The sequence below is a fragment of the Zeus faber genome, assembly GCF_960531495.2.
Source record: "Zeus faber genome assembly, chromosome: 14".
Classification (NCBI taxonomy): domain Eukaryota; kingdom Metazoa; phylum Chordata; class Actinopteri; order Zeiformes; family Zeidae; genus Zeus; species Zeus faber.
The window spans coordinates 4707638-4725762 of record NC_137200.1 but is presented as its reverse complement, the minus strand read 5'-3'; the positions used below and the strand labels follow the sequence as shown (position 1 = coordinate 4725762).

Genomic DNA, 18125 nt, shown 5'->3' with positions numbered 1-18125 from the left:
GCCGCAGCGACAGTAAAAATAGGGCAGGAGAGTGGGTGGTGGTGTTTGGGAGCGAGATTAGCGAGAGAGAGAGAGAGAGAGAGAAAGAGAGTGTGAGAGAGAGAGATTGCGGCAGTCACCGCAGCGCTGGAGCATTGTGTTCCATTGTGTTCCGTCTCCCAAGCGCCGCTGAGATTCCGTCTCCGTTGTTATTCAGCGGAGCAGCCGGCGCTACGTGGTTGAAGCCACAGCCGAGCTAATAGAGAAGCAGCGGCGTGATCTGCTGGCTGTTAATCACACACGGCCCACATGCTGTGCAGAGTTAGGAATAAGCAATAAGCAAAGAAAGTAAAATAAGCAAAGAAATGTACGACCGTATGTGTATGTATGTGACAAATAATCTCTTAAATTTAAACCTGTAATACGTACAGAATACCTAACTTAAAACTTAAATACACAAGAATACTTAACCTGCCTCCGCCCATTTTCCAGGTGTTTTATTTATTTGTACATGAGTTTGTGTTTGTGTGCCGTAAGCCGTCCTTTGGCTCTGGTGAAAGTTTGATTGATGCCGTAGCGTTCAGGACGTAATCAGCGTGGCTGGCCGGCGGCCTTCTCGCTAAATCACGCGACTGCTCCGGCGGGGACGGTGGATCGAGGGTGAAGAGGAGAGGATTATATTTGAGACGACTGCGAGGGTGCGGGGAGGTGCGTCCAAGCGTGAAAAGTGTTTTACATTCTTGATTACGCACTCGCCTTTCGTCAAATATGTCAACGTCACCAAGCGCGCGTTATCCCAGAGAGGCGGGGAGATGGGGGGAGGGGGGCAAGAGAAGATAGCAACATGGACTCAGGAGGATTGTGAGGCTGTAGATTGAACAAGTATAGGATATGAGACAGGTGTAAAGATAGAAGAAAAAAAAAATCATGCGATGAATACATAAAATATGATTATTGACGGTAATATTCCCCGTGCTTCCTCTGTGCGGTCGGCAAAAGATGAGGAATCAAAAATACACAATCATTTCTGATCGGTGGGTTACTTTTTTTTTTTTTTTTTTTGTATGTATTTTAAAAAAAAAAGCCTCCTGATAGGACAGAAATGTTGCTCGGTGAAAATGTTGCTCCTGAAATCTTGTTTGGGACTCGTTGGCATGGATTTGGGCTTTATTGTTGGGCTAAGCTTTGTCAGGAAGTTAATGCCTCCATGCCCTCTCGCATACAAATCCCCTGATCTTTTTTCTTTTTTCTTTTCTTTTTTTTCTCCGCCCATCCCGTACTTCACTTTGAACCTCAGGGCTCAGCCATCCCACAATGCAGCCAAATAAATAAGAACGACCGTTATCTCTCTCTCCCTCTCTCTCTCTCTCTCTCTCTCGCTCTCTTTTTTTCTTTCTCTCTCTCTCTCTCTCTCTCTCTCTCTCTCACTATCCCTCTGTCTTTCTTTCTTCTCCCCGTCACATTACCAGCTCCCCTCTCTGCTGCCCACAACTCGGCGCCGCCTCTCCGCTCGCTCGCTCTCTCTCTCCGTGGCCGAGCTTCTATTCACTACATTTTCATCCCTGATATGTATGTTTCCCGACGCCGCTCTCAGCGGGGATTGAGTGGGAGACAGAAGGTTTTGTCGGGCTGAGGACAAAGCACTGTCGAGGCAGGTTATGAGGGGTTAGATAATACTTCAGCCAAACAAGACTATTAATTGCCCTGCTGAACATTTAATTTTCAGGTTGAGGGCGTCAAGATGGTCCGGTTCGACATTGCGCTTTAACGAGGACAAAGGGATTTCAAAGGGCTGAAAGGATAGCTATCTTGGCTTAGAAGCCGTGCCACTCGATGTGTTTAGGCTTTACAATTCCATTGTAATTGTGGAGTTTCTCTTCGTAGCCAAGGGCAAAACTAGGATAGTTGTTGTGGCCCTTTTAGGTTATCTTTTATTTTTATCGCAAGGCAATGGAATTAAAATGTATAAAACGCTGTCGTTGTTTCTGCCATGTGCATCGCTGTGTTTACGATACAGCATTTTGGCTCTGAAATGTTGAGATTTCAAATGGGATCAGTATGAGACTAAAAACATAACCTGCCTTCAAAGGAGTCAGTTATTCAAATTTCCCATTAAAAGTAAGGGATTTGAAGGATGCTGTGCATCTCACACTGTGCATACCCCGAATAGGAATCTTACCTCATTCCTCATAAAAGGCTTCCTACACTGCTTGTGAGGTTATGAGAGGCCACCACTTTGTTCTCCGTGGTTAAGTTGGAATCACAACCAAATGATATACTGTATTTTCTTTATTCCTCCACCTCCAGGAGTACACCATTGACATCTTCTTCGCTCAGACCTGGTATGACAGGAGGTTGAAGTTCAACAGCACAATGAAGGTGCTCCGGTTAAACAGCAACATGGTCGGGAAAATTTGGATTCCAGACACTTTCTTCCGAAACTCCAAGAAGGCCGACGCCCATTGGATTACCACGCCAAATCGCATGCTCCGGATTTGGAATGACGGACGGATTCTGTACACACTCAGGTAAAAACGTCAATAATGCCTGAGAGGAGGTAAAACCAGTGCTGTCTAACAAGATTACCACCAAGGATAAGTACTAATGGTACAAGTAAGAATAAGACCTAAAGGTAACACAGGTTGTGGTCAAACTAAGAATTTCAATGAGTGCCAGAGTCATGAAAGGAGCTCAGATGTCTTGAGACAACCAACCATGACCATGACCCTGACAGTAATCCACCGTTCTTTTGCCAGTATAATTGTTCTAATGTTATCTCACATCAAAAACCATAGTTAATGTAGTTAGTTTGGTCTAAAGGCTAAATATTTTATATAAATCGTACTTTTTTTAAACTAGCCAGATTTCCTCCAGAAAACGATTGCATCAGGAATTGCGCCTGGTCACCCCTACGTCCCCAAAAAAGATCCATCTCACCGAGATCCATCTTACTCAGAACAAGCCCCTAGTCAAATTCAAATCAGAACTTCCTAAAGGTGACTTTAATTTCTGTAGCAGACAGATTTGTCTCTGGGAAAGGATGAGCGAGTTCTCACCAGGCCTGGAGGAGTTCCACTAGTCTCTAGTCTGTAGTAGTAGTTCCACTAGTCAGAGTCTATGAAGGGGAGATCACCTTGGATAACACATGATGCGAGGGGAGTGTGCGTCAAGCAAGAGGTTGGTAAAATTAATGGCACAGTTTATTGTGTTCCATACATCATCGTACATGCAGTCGGAAATGATACTCACGCTGCTCAACGTTATCAAGGACAACAGAAGTGAACAGGGACTAAGCTCTACTGGACTCAGTGTGATGGATGTTCTCCTGCACCGACTGCAGCCCCTCCACTTCATTAATTTGTTAAGGAACCCTGAATTTAACTATCGGATAATGAGGACGAGCACGATGATATATGACAGCGAGTGAGCGGATCGGCACTTGCTGTCCTTTAAGGGCACGCCGTCATTAGGGTCCATGTTTAAATGAATGATTTTGTCTTCAAAGTACCTGAAGTGTGAAGAGAAGGCCTTAAGTTGTTGTTGTTGGAAAACAGAACCTACGATTATTTGACATTTGAATTCATATGAATATAAATATATAATAAAATAATAAAAAGAGTGTTCAATTTTGTTTTTGATATTTTTAATTTATAAAATGATTGTATATTAATGTATAATAATAATAATAATAATAATAATAATCATCATCATCATCATAATCATAATAATAATCATAATAATAATCATATTCATCATCATCATCATAATAATAATAATTACAATGACAACAATGATGATTGTGATGATTATTATTATTATTATTATTATTATTAATAGTATTATTAGTATTTTATTTATTATACCGTATTATTATTCATATCTTATATACTCTATGTGTATACTACATGGCACAATAAATCTGAACAATATGTCATGTTTACAGGTTGACGATTGACGCCGAGTGCCAGCTTAAACTGAACAACTTTCCCATGGATGAGCATTCTTGCCCCCTGGAGTTCTCAAGCTGTAAGTCTTGGCCATATGTTGATGATACCCCACTGTTCCACCGTTTCTGTCGTCCTCTTTCTCTACCTCTCCCATCCCTCGCTTTTCGCTTATGTCTCCCTTTCTCTCTGCACACACACACACACACACACACACACACACACACACACACACACACACACACACACTGTTCAGGAGGCCAAAGATATCATTGGCAACTATATATATATATATATATATATATATATATATATATATATATATATATATATATATATATATATATATAAAAATACTGTATATCTCAACAAGCTGCATGGTTTTCTGTTATAAATAAAATCATTAAGCTAAAGAAAAGCACACAGGTTATATGAAGAAAAACTTAATATGTGTGTACATATATTGTTTGTACATAAGTTGTGCATTCCTTGTGGGTATGGTGGCACAGTACATTGCACTGATGCCTCACAGCAAGAAGGTCCTTGATTCAATTCCCAACCAGGGCAGTTCTCACCACTCTCCAGCAGGTTATCTCCTGACCAGATGCCTTTGGTTGGAGCTCACATGGGGTTTCCTCCATTTAGCACAAGTAAGGACCCCGACCAAACAGATGCAGAACATGGTTCTGCATCTGCCCAGCAAAGAAACTTAAAATTGATCCCTGGGCACATCACTGTATGTGGCCCACTGCCCCTCAGAGGAAGGAAAGCCTGGAAGGGATAAAAGCAGAGAACTAAGAGGCCCTTTCCCTGTCCACCATGTGACATCTGCTGTTTGATGAATAACAAACATTCTTATTTATTCTCAAAACATGTTAGATAATCCAATATTGAAGACTTATTTTGGATTAGTTGAATTTGGAACTTTAGATCTATAATTTCCAAGTTAAAGACCCTTGAATCAAGGACTGTACATTTACCTTGTGACAATGAGTGTAGAGTAGTTCTATTCCTATTGTGTCCAGCTGACCAAGACACACAGTGGCCACATAGACTGGTCTAAACATAATCAATCACAATCAACTTCTCAGTTTTACAGTATTGTCAGGTATGGTGACAATAATGTAAAAAAAATGCTTCAAGATTCTCATTGCGAATTATTGCTTTATTTATTTGATTGATTGCCTCCATTTTGTCAATGTTGTTTTGAATTTGTTTCATAATCGTAACGTCCTCTAAATCCATGGACCCCGAAGAGGCAACCCTCAGGCATCCACTCAGCTCCAAAGAGATGCACCACGCTTCCCTAAATAGCTCCAGAGTAACAAGAAAGAGAATTGGGAGTTGTATGTTGAGAAAAAGAAAAAAAAAAACAGCAGGAAAAAATGATGCAGTTAAAATCGATGAAAGGAAGCCATGGAGGTTTTCTGCACTCTGAGAATCTGGCGATTGGCCTGAGAGAGGCAGCAGGCAGAGCAGCAAACAGTGTTTCATGATGCAGAATATTTTCTGCAGCACGTGCCAAGACATGTGCCTATTAGAGCCTGAAACAGGGCGTCTAATTTCTAATGCTGCCCCATGCTGTTGCTGCACGAGTCACACAGGCTCTCAAAGGTTAGAACGTAATCAATAAACAGTGAAAACTCATCATGTGTCCTTGATGCAGAGGTGAGAAGTAACTAGTTAAAACTATTGTTATTGCAGTATTCTACGCTTTCACCTGTAATTTTATTGAGTAGAACAGAAATTTAGTACTTTTATTTTTATTTCCGGCAAAGGTACTCCCCTATTTTCTATTTTGAAATAAAAAATGAAACAGTATCTGATTTTATTTATATTAATTAAATTAAATTTTTTTATTTTTATTTTTGCATATTTTATTTACTCTTCTTTTCTATAAACAGTACTTTGACATTAATCCATAGACACTCTAAACAACCTTACTTAAATAAGGACTGCCAGTTCTCATTTCACCCCTTGCCCTTGACCTTTACCTGCAAGAGCATTTCTCTTCTTTATTCTCGTAGGAAAACTGAATCATTAATGTGGTATACCCCCACGTGGGTTTCCAGTTAAAACTGCAGGTTACGGGCACGGCTGGAAGCAGGAACTGGCCGAGCCCTCCAATGTGTCTCTGAGGTCTGGAATTACCAGATGTCTTGGAGAGCACTTCAATTAAACAGTCCATTAAAGTTGGCTCCGGGAAGTTAATGTGCATTGTGCAAATCTGCTCAGGTTGCTCTGAGCTAATTGCTTTAGGTTCCTCCGTCCAGGACAACCAAACAGACTTTGGTCGAAAACATTTAAACGCAGTCCAAATTTAGTGCCAGCGCTTAGGCCAAGGAATTATCATTTCCCATATGTTCATGTCTTATAACAGGATGGCTAACCCAATTTCATAAGCATAACCTTTCACCGCAATGCATCACGTGCGCTAATTACATCGAAAATTGTACAAAAAAATGGATGAAATAAATGAATCAATTTTAAATTTTGTTTTTTAATTATTAAATCTAATCAACAAATGAACCAGGAAGAGGGAGACGCAAATTTTTCCATAATTTTTTTTTTCATTTTACAAAATACCCACTGTGTCAAGTGTCATCCTCACCACATCGATGGCATTCTCTTCTTTTCTCTCCTCAATCCTCCTGACGCAGACGGCTACCCCAGGGAGGAGATCGTGTACAAGTGGAAGAGGAGCTCGGTGGAGGTCGGGGACATCCGCTCCTGGAGGCTGTACCAGTTCTCCTTCGTGGGCCTGAGAAACACATCCGAGATCGTCAGGACCGTCTCAGGTCGGAATGTGTTTCAGTCTCGGAGCTTGAAGTTAAATCGAAAAAAGATGTATTCAACAGCAATACCTTCAAAGCACGTCGACGTGGACTCGTTGGAAATAGGCAACGCGCTTAAGAAACAAATTAATGCATGAGCCTTAGAGTTGATAACCCACATGGGAATGCAAAGATGATTTATCTTCTATTCTTCTTGAGTTACTTCCCTCTTTTACATTATGCAGGTGCTTCTCTGAGTCATTCAAAATAAATATCTGGTGATATTAGGATTCAATGAAAAATGATTGGAATTTGCATATTTGAAGAGATTCGTGGTCACGTAGGCCACCAGTCAAAGCAACGTCGTTGATTAGTAATCTTTACATATTTAATGACAAAAAGCCGTGTCAGTTACAAAACCCTGATTCAAGGTGACCTTAACATTCAACCTAGAGTGAACTTTTAAAATAAATTGTTTTGTTGTGGGATGTTTTGACACTGGGTCCTGGGTGACAAGAAGTGTGGATTTGAAATGCATGCAGATGTTTGTCATTAAACATGCAAATAACAATTAACTAACATTTCAACTGGTGTGCTGATTTGACTGTGTATCGCTTAAAATATGTGAACTCCAATATTTTCCCTTTTAAATCTCAACTTTACTGAGGCGTCCTGATGGCTCTGTAGTGCAGCTGTTTGGCATGTTTGGTTGTAATCCCACAGGCTTGTGCTTCAAGCCCACCCAGCATTTCAGTAGAACGGTTAAGAATATGCTGATATTATTGCAAACAATTTTGAATAGTACCTGCACAAGGAGCCTACACCCACTCCTGGGTCTTAATTGACTCTCTTTGGTACAACTAGTTGGCACATTTGACTCTCATCCTAAAGGGTTTTGGAACAAGCCCACTGAGGGATTCATTGTAGTGGTGTAGTGAACTCCTATTAGTAGGCTGTGGACAAATATTTATTGCTAACAATGTTGAATAGTACCTGCTAGGAATGCAGTGGTACACGGTATGTTACCGAACCGTTCGGTACCCCCCCTACTTTGTTTTTGGGCGACTTTTTTCTCTACAACTGCGCACGGCTACGCAGCATTTTCAATAGCAACACAAGATAGAACTGCATAGAAATGTTTTAGTAAAGAGTGCACTCAATCCAGGTGTCCAGTCAGAAAATAACCAGCTGGGGAGTCCCTCTTTATTCAAAAACTACTCTTGAACGATTCCTTTGAACGGCTCTTTTGTAGGAATGAAGGGAACCGAGTATCGCTGGGTTATCTTTTTACCGCTTTATGTTGTGTTGTTTGTTTAAGTTGCATTCACCTGCCACCACCAAATGTTTCCCACTCTTATGTAAGAGACAGCCGATGCTCCTCCCTCGCTGGGAGGTGCCCTGGCTGAACACACCACCCACTGTCACGTCAGGTTCACAAAGCGAAGGCACTCACGCACTCGTCTGACTGTGAGGTTTTATTTTACTATTATTATTTAGGTGTGAAAAATTTTATATATATTTATATATATATATATATATATTTTATATATATATATATATATATATATATATATATATATATATATATATATATATATATATCTCAATTAATATTAACAACAATTTATATTTGGATTATCCAATATCTTGGACACCTCCCCTCCAGTCAGATGAACTTATGCAAATTATAACAACCCACCAATGAACCCCTGTCTCCCCCCACCTCCACATACACACAAAGAGTTACACTAGTTATGTATGGTTTTAAACCTTTGAACTTTTTACATTTAAAAAAAGAAATCTTTAATATCAAGACACCAAAACTGTACCGTTACCGTGGCCCTGTGAACCCACTGTAACGTTGCATCCCTAGTACCTGCACAAGGAGGTAACGCCCACTAGGGTTTTTTCCTGGCACGATTGGTTGTAAGGATGGAGGTTGGAGCCCACCCATGAACACTGGACTACTAGAGGTTGCTGGTTTAAGCCCATGCTGTGTTAAAATGTTTGCAACCTAACCATGGGTACATGCAATATTTTGTTAAGTGTTGTTTGCCCAGGCTGTAGCTCCCTGGCTTTACTGTGTGTGTTCTGGTTCACCAGCTGATCCAGGACCTAATGCATTGCAGCCATTTCCCTTGCCAGTATTGAACTAAACAACTGTGGGAATGGTGGAATGTAAGCAGTATCCATTCATTTATTGCCTACTGGCTGGATTCCACGACAGGACAACGGAATAAGTGAGATTTGCCTTCTCTGAGGCATTGCTGGGCTCATTAGTTGTGTATGGTGGTGTTATTGTGTTTATATTCATGAGAATGTGGTGTATATCATGCGCAACACATGAAAATACAGCTTCACAAAAAACTGAATTTTTTATTGTGGTAATTCCCTTAAGTGAATATTGATTACGGGTAATGGATTATTCTAGTGACCCCCCCCCCCCGATTATTCTTGCAGTCGTCGACTGCCCGGTATGTGTGATCATGTAGTCAAGTACATTGGAAGAGCTCATTAGTAAATGAATGCGCTCCCAAATTGTATCTCGTGGCCGCCATTTTAGTTCTTAATGACTCATTTGGGCAGTTTTTCTGTTCTTAATAATAATAATAATAATAATAGTTATAATAATATTAATATTAATCTGTGTATTATTATTATTATTATTATTATTATTATTATTATTATTATTATATGCAGCCTGGGAAAACAACACTTGGACATATTAAGAATATATGAAAGAAACATTTTCACTGTGACCAGGAGTCAGATCAACCTTAGCGAGTGAGAATCAGTAATGTTTGCATATTGAATGAGGAACAGCTGTGTGAGATCCAAAACCCTGATTCAAAGTGACATTAACGTTTACCAAGAGAGGAGGTTTCCTCAGCACTGGTGGCGTGCATCCGCAGAGAAAGGAAGTTGCCTTTCAAGGTCAGTGCTTTCTTCTCGAGGGAAAATAGTAACCAAATAAAGTAGTTAGTATGTAAAATATTGCAGGTACCGATGCTAGGTTGCAAACATTTTGCCAGCATGGACTTAAACCAGCAACCTCTCAGGGACCAGTGGTCCTTAGTAGTCCACTGCACCCTTAAAAAGCATAGGGAGCATAGCGTGCTTGTCCCAGTACTAACCAACATCGGTCACAATGAAGTTCACGTTCTTGACCTATTCATTATGAATTCAATGGCAATAATAGCAGTATGCTTGGTGGTAGCCCAAAGTGCATATTCCACAGGTGGTGTTCCTGGGTGGGCTCCAACCTCCATCCTTCCAACCAATCATGCCAGGAAAAAACCCTAGTGGGCGTTGCCTCCTTGTGCAGGTACTAGGGATGTCCAAATATGTGAATTACCATGGACATTCAAGGAAATTGTGCAAGTCTCCCCATGTTCAGGTTTTACATTTTGAAAATGTCTATTTTAAATGACAGCCAACAAAACCAAAGCCTCTTTCAACCATGTGAGACTGCTTCAACACATTTTGAGCCTTCGTGTTCACAACACACACACACACACACACACACACACACACACACACACACAACATTTACCATCCATAATACTGCTGAGATGATAAGAAAAAAAATGAACTCAACAAAAAAACACTGTTATTCACCTGAGCAAAAAAGAAAACTGTTATTCACCTTAGCTTAACCGAGTGTAACTGTAGCGTGACGCTCAGCTTTTTGCTGACAGACACACACACACACACACACAACACACATACAAAAACAAAGAGATACAAAGAAGGAAAAGAGATAGAATAGCAGTTCATACTATATGATTTCAAATTCCAAAGACCGATGTTGTTACAATCATAACGTGAACCTTTAAAGTTTGAACAAGAAAGATAAACCTTATGGGTGGACAGGCTGGTCTAATGCTCTCGTCTTTTGGTCTGTTATTTACATAAACAGCCATCTGCTTTCTTGTCAAACGAGAGAACCTTGACTGGGGCTATGAGCCCTCCCGCTCTCTCTCTCTGTCAGTTTGTGTATCTGCTTGCCATCAAGATTCATGAGCGCAGCATCTGTGTTGTGAAAAAAAAAAAGCGGGAAAAAAAAGCGGCTTTTAGGAGACACCCTTTTAAAAGCCTCATAATTTTAATGACTCTGCAAGCTGTAGCAACCTCAATAAAGGTTCAGAAATTGCAGCAATATGCTGCTGCATGCATAAATGTTTTAATATGATCTGTGTTTGTGCAAGTTTAGGAGGAGGATAGGGCTACTTTACCACAAAATATGTATTTTTTGTCCTTTATTTCTTTATTTCCTTTCCTTGCTATTTTGTGTCTTTCCTTTCCAATGGTGCATGATGCATAATGCATGTATGAACAGCAGATAACAAGATCTGTATCATAGATTGTCATCACTTTAACCTTAATGTCTTTCAGTTCACTCTGGTATCAAGCACTTTAGAACTACATGATACAACAGGATGACGGGTTAGCGAGACATTTGTTCTTGAGTGGCACAAAAGGTTTTAACAGGTTCTATTAATGTTTTCCTTGCGGTAAGTTGCAGTTACCAACCCCCCTATGGATCCAGTCACCCAGTCTGATTCCATAGAGTGACTGTACACACATTATGCATTGTAATGCGTATACATATATATATATATATATATATATATATATATATATGTGTGTGTGTGTGTGTGTGTGTGTGTGTGCGCGCGCGCGCCGGTAAAATTCTGTGTGCAAATGCAATTCAGATTGTTGCAGCAGCAGTTACAACCAAAATCACAATGAGCGGTTCTCTGCAGAAGCATCAGTGATATGTTTTATCAGCTCTAAAATGGGGAGGGGGTTAAAGGGGGTCAGATAGCAGCAGGGCGTGCAGAGAGCCAGAGACGGTGAGGCGGTCCGACAGGCAGGCAGGTGCGTGGTCCTCATGCATGCAGGGCCAGCTCAGTTAAGATTTCATCCCATTATAACAGCAGCGCTCCCTCGTACCATTCATGACAGCCTCTTTTTCTTTTTCTTTTTCAAATGGAAATGAAATGATGAATCGTGATGGTGCATGTCAAAAGACCAAGATTTTGAAATGAAACGTAGAGTTTCAGGTGAGAGGCTATCTGCTGCTCTGCTACAGTTGTATTTTAGATGTTATTTTGGTATTTTCTTCTGCAGACTGTCTGTTTATTGCTTTTTTTTTTTCTTTCTTTCCTCTCTCCTTCAGTCAATGTCTAAAGGCTCGGTTCCTAAATATGTCAGATCACATCAGGCTCACTCTGAGCGGCCCAGGAGTCTATACCTAAATCCAAAAACATTTCCACAGGCGCACCTTTGCAAAGGCAAAGAGACACACACACACACACACACACACACACACACACACACATACATACACGCACGCACGCACGCACACGCACATGCACAAGCATCCTTCTGTCGCTATCTCCCGCTGAATCCCTACTGCTAATGCCAAGCAACGACCCTCGGAGAGAGAGAGAGAGAGAGAGAGAGAGAGAGAGGAGAGAGAGAGAGAGAGAGAGAGAGAGAGAGAGAGAGAGAGAGAGAGAGAGAGAGAGAGAGAGAGAGAGAGAGAGAGAGAGAGAGAGAGAGAGAGAGAGAGAGAGAGGAATAAGAAGAAGGGATAAAATAAACTCTGAGGATTTAAGACACTGCAGCTGAGGCCAAAGTTGCTTGCAAGTTAACTTCATTGAAAAGTTAACCCCATCACTGACCTGGCTAAGCCATGCAAGCTCCACTCACACCCATCTGTCAGCCTGGATATCAAGAAGGATAATACACTTTATATTTATATATATATATGTTTGTATATATATTTATACGTTTGTATATACATATATATATATATATAGAGAGAGAGAGAGAGATGTATTTAGAGAGGGGGAAATTTCAGAAATAAAATGTATTCTTCTTAATACCTTCATTAATCCCACTGTGTGCAGCCTATTTCTTGAGCAGAAGGAGACAAACACATGAGAAGGAGAATAAGAAGAAGAAAGCACTATAATAACAATTGCAATCAATTGTTCTCCATATATGGCATTTGTTTGCGTTCACACTGAAGGGAGAGGCTGGAAGTTCAAATTTAACCTGTAGCACTAATCCAGCCTTTTATTCACCCACTCATACACACATTCACACTTATTTGTGTGTGAGTGGATGATGAATCCACATTATTCAAACATAATGGTCAAACATATTCTTCTTAAGACCATAATTGTGTCATCAAAACTCCACACAGTGACACACCTATTTACTGGTTGACATTATTTTAAAGTTCACAAGTGTGACCCTAATGTTACAATCAGTGAGATAACATGACATACTGTCCGCCACATTGGTGGTTGTTTTTTTGGGAGATTGTTCTTTCTGTCTAATTGGGGGACAGGGTTAATTTGGTACTTTATTATCTGCCATAAAGTACCAAATTAATGGCACATTAGTCTTAACACAACGATACAGATGCAGTATGATGTCCAGCAGTCTAATCGCTCTTTACAGAAAGCCCGGGCTTCTAGTCTTTAAAGTCCCTATAAAGTGAATTCAGTGATTTGTTTCTAAACACATTGTACATGTTAGAAAGGAATTGCTAAAAACATGTGAAAAGACTGAACGATGTAGGACTGAATTGTGGAATTAGACCGTTAAATAGTTTTTTTTACCATCTTTGTAGTTCGGATTTTTTGGGTGGGGGCCCCTAAAACATAACTCGTGGACGTAGATTGGTCATACTTGGCATGGGCCTGCCTCTAACATTATATAGAAAGATAAATCGGCGCCTATGCGCCCAGAACAATGAACAATGAACAAGAACTGTCCCAATGGTTTGACCATGCAGGGTTTGGTTATGTTAGCGTTAGCTGCATGCTAGCAGGCCGCAGAGCCCTGACCTGGCCTGCGGAGGAGCCAGCAGGGGGCAGCGGGGAGTCCCGCAGGCAGATAGCAGCGTTTTGAGGTGTGCAAAATGACTTGGTTAAGCAGAACATTTAAACATGGAAGTCACTGCAATGTCAACCTTTTTATATTATTACACGGATAACGCAATTGGGCGTTGTTTCAGTGTTCTCAGCGGACACGCCTCCACTCTCTTGGACCAGATGGAACTGCCTTTTTTTTTACGTTTTTGAAACCTAATTTTTATATCCTTGGCAATTTTTTTATTCATTCATATTTGGCTGGGTGGTTAATAACCCATTTTACTGTGGTGTGACAAACTCAGAACACGGTTTTATTTTGACTTTACAGGGACTCGAAGGAAATTTGCAAGTCCATGATACTCATGTGGCTCATAACAGATACTCATGTGTCACGTAACTCCAGAGCAGCACACGCTGTGGATCACAGATGTGAACGTTAGCATTCAGTCAAATAAGCCTCCATTTTTCTGAGGAAATAAAAGATTTTAACCCCACATACACAGGAGCACCATGTGGGCAGCACAAGGGAGTGTTTACGTCCCTTCAAACTCACCTAGTGTAGCTTTAAGGAAGAGGATTTCCACATTTCACATTGACCCCTTTTTCACCTGGCGTTAGCATGCGTCTTTGGTGATCCAAGTGGACAGCTCTAATGCCAGGTGTAAACCCACCCAATGCTTCCTCAAAGTGGTTTGAGATCCAATCGCTCAGACCACATGGTGTGGCCCACATATGGCCATATTCTTTTTGCGGTGTACACGCAAAGGTGTCCTCGGCCACATTTAAGGACCGCCTACTCAACTGACGTCCATAGTGTAAGCGGTCAACAGCATCATATTAAAGTAAAGTGTTTACACCAAAACATTTGGTTTTCACTAAGTTAAGTCCTATAGCAACGGAAAGTAGAGGGAGATGTGCATTATGTGGCAGGAACACATTGATTTTTTGTTTCATTCATTCCATTATGCAGTGATCGGGACAGTACCTTAACTCAGTTCTGTTGAAAAAAAATTGTTTCACACAAGTTTGAAACGAATGGAAATAAATAGATCTGTCTACACCGCTGTCTAGACAGTGCAGTGGACTGTAGATCGCTCCCTCTCCACTTTACAGATCTGCGGGACAGTGGAAAGTGTCCCGATCCCCAGTGCATGCGGCGCACCGCTGAGGAGAAAAAACGCCACTCAATTCCCTGCGTTATGTTCACATTTTTTATTTTCCATACAAGTAAGAAGATCAAGAAAATCTGCGCTGCATACAGTAGACCCAGCACCAACATTTCAGTCTGGATTTTTTTTTCCTGTGCGCCAGGGTCCGCAGCAAGGTCTTGATGATATATGTGTTTATTTGCATGTAGATCACTCAAGACGCATGTGGAGACTTTGATCTATTTTGTATCTCGTGGGATGCTCTGCATTTACATGTAAGAACAAATAGTATTCTAAAAATGAGTCTGCTTGCCAGACACATTTTATAATCATTTACATAATTAACAAGGGTAACAAACCGTTCTCCTAAGAAGTGCCATTTGCTATCCTTCTCTCTCTCTCTCTCTGGCTGTCTTCCTCTTCACTTGCTCTATCTCCAGAAGATTGACAGGACATTTGGCATTGGAGGTTCACTTCATCTCCGTGACTACATGTGTGTTAGGATGTTCATCGCATGCATGTCTGTGTGTATTTGCAAGTGTGTTGAGGTGAGCGTGCAGGGTGCACCCATGAATGCCCGGATGTTTATACATGTCCATTTGCCTGCATGCATTTGTCTTTGTGTGTTTGTCCCCTTCTGCAGAAGGGAGTTTGTTTTCTTTTTCCTTTTTCTTTTCTTTTTTTTGTGAAAGCTATTCTTAGAGTGACCCTGTAGATGGTTTAGCGTGCGGCTCTCTTATCTGTGTGCCTCGGCCTGTGTGATTGAGTTTGAGTGGAGAAAGCCCGGAGACACATCAGTGACCCTTTCCTGATTATGGAGCTCCACAGTGCGCAGAAGTCTCCTCGACGGGTTGAATCTGGAGGCATTGTGGGTAAAAGGGATTGACTGAGCATGGGAATGCATGAGCACAACAAACAAGTTTTGTAGACAAACAGACAGAGGGACTGACCGACAATCCCAGGCGGAAGTCATGGTCTGACGGACAGAACGTTTATTCGAGAACCACCTTTTAGTACAGAGGAGTGTATTTCTGTTCGCTCCAGCTCCTCAGTGCAGCACACTGTTTTCTAATTGGAACACAACACACAATACCATACACTCCAAGACAAAGAAATTGTTGCATTGAATGACAGCTGCAAAAAAAGTTACTCACCATCAATATGTGGATTTCCCTAATCAATTCTCACAAGGAGACTGAAATTCATTTTTAGTTTTTTTTTCCCCTCCCCTTTCCTCCTTTGTCATATCCCATTAGATTCCTTGCATGTCATCCCAGTTTTCATTTTGCCCGATATATAATCCTAAGATTGGCTTGATGAATCCAGTGCTTGGTTTCTATAAATGTTGTGTTGTGTAACGCTTGTAATGCCAAACAGGAAAAAAAAAAAAAAAAAAGATTTGAGTGCTGTAGGAAATCCACTTACAGGGAGACAAGACAGGCATATGGCAATATTGCCTCAGTGTCGGAGGAACTGCGGAAAATTCCCTCACGGTGGTGAGGTAATAGACATCGGCGCAGGCGGGTTCGATAGGAGAAGAATCCAAAGCAAATTATCGGGAGGTTTCATCAAATTCTTTGAGAAAATAATGCCACAGAGACAAGGGGTTTTGTCATCGTCTGACTGTTTTAATCAAGAAAGGTTGGAGCCAGGCGGAGAATAATAAACCTGAAATGTCAATTTTGTTGGTCTTTTTTTTTTTTATTGTTTTATTGTCACAGAGACAGAACATCCCAAATCAAATCAAACCCCGTAGAAAAACACACAAGAGGGGAATTATTCATGTTTTTTTTGTTTTCAATCACTCTTTCCTGATTATGAAGGCAGCGCTTTCTGCAATCTCCAAACTATACAGGACAACCAGATGGCAGTGAAAAGTAGAAAATGAGATGTGTTTAAATAACAAAAAGCTCTCCCTGGCTCCCCCATCAATATCTCGGTTTCAGTATGTTTCCAAAAATCAGAAATCTGTATTTGAGATACAAATTTGTACTTTAAATCCATCTTTTGTCAATGTTTGCCAGACATTTGGTCGTAAGCCGGCATCTGCCAGTTGCTTTGCATTACATGAAGACTCTTGATTTAGCATATTTATGGTATTGGATAATAAAATGGCTAAGTTTTCAAGGTACTAGCTACAGGAGAAAATTTGATTTAACATTTGTGCACAACTGTAATTCTGTTTTACATATCCATTACGCACTGCAGTATTGCTCATGTATTGTGACTGTATATAACATCGTTTCAAACGTGTTTATTCAAACCACGAGCGGTGCGGTTTTTAAGCGTTTCGTTGGGTGTTTCCCCGACGCCACAGGATAACATAAAGGCTAGCACAGATTGAGACAATCCATTAGCAGCGGTGAAAGTGTTGTGCCATAATAGCAGCACTCTCTTTCTGTCTCTCCCTCCTTCCAACCTCCTATATCCTTCTGTGTGATGGTTGTGATGGGCAGGAGTGGGAGTAAAACACTCTGACTCAGCTGGAATCCTCCCTCTGAGGAATTAAATGCCAATTCACGCCCCTCCCTAATCCGCTCTCCTCTCATATTCACAGGCAGTGAGAGGTGTCGTCCTTCGCTCGCTCAGGGGGGCTGTGTTTCTTTGCCGTCTGCTCCCAAGAGCCCGTTCTCACTCTTTCATGTTGTCATTTTGTCTCTGTTTCCCCCCTGTCCCGCTTTCCTTTCAACCTCACTCTCTCCGTCTTCCTCACTGTCCTTCTCTCATTCTCTCCCCGACTCGCCTCCTTTGTCTCGCTGTCTCTCAATTTTCTTTCCCTCTTCATGTTTGTTTTTCCCCTCTCTGTCTTAACCGGTGTCTCCGACCCTCCTTCCCTCTCCCCACGCTCACTCTGTTGAGCTCTTCTTCGAAAAGGCAAGGTTCTAATTGTTCATCAACTAGTCCTGTGTCCCAGTTTCTGCAAGATTTATGAGGGGGGCCTGGATGTATTTGAATTTAGAATGCATTGGTTTAAGGTTTGGCGAGAATAGAGATATAGGATCATACCCTCAGTATGAATTTCATTCATAGATACAATTTAACTGTATATTAATGTCAGTGTTTGCACACCTGGCTGAAAATTTTAATGCACCCATCCGCCAGTGCGGTAAACTTTTCCATGGTAACAGAGATCTCCACCTATAAGAAATATCGCCATTACAATTTAGGATTGTGGGTAGTGTAGTACTTCTCCATGAAATTGCGAAATACATGTTTTTCCAAAAAACAAGGTTGATATTATAAGGACTTGTGGCTTCTTCTTGTGGCTGCTCACGTTAGGCGTCGCCACAGCGGATCATCTGCCTCCAATACCTTCTGTTCTGCATATCTTCCTCCCTTACACCAACCGCCTGCATGTCCTCCCTCACCACATCCATAGACCTTCTC

The 18125-nt window shown here is 41.2% G+C and overlaps 1 protein-coding gene across 6 annotated transcripts in view; it reads left to right on the top strand.

The window, feature by feature from the left end:
• The window catches only part of gabrg2 (gamma-aminobutyric acid type A receptor subunit gamma2), a gene marked incomplete at both ends in the record, with an annotated part of 40040 nt that overhangs the window by 1057 nt on the left and 20858 nt on the right, over positions 1–18125 (top strand). For all 6 annotated transcript variants that reach the window (XM_080013265.1, XM_080013264.1, XM_080013262.1 and 3 more), the window contains 3 exons: positions 2287–2507; positions 3923–4005; positions 6584–6721. In XM_080013265.1, coding sequence (XP_079869391.1) covers positions 2287–2507; positions 3923–4005; positions 6584–6721 — 442 coding nt within the window. The remainder of the gene's footprint in view (positions 1–2286; positions 2508–3922; positions 4006–6583; positions 6722–18125) is intronic.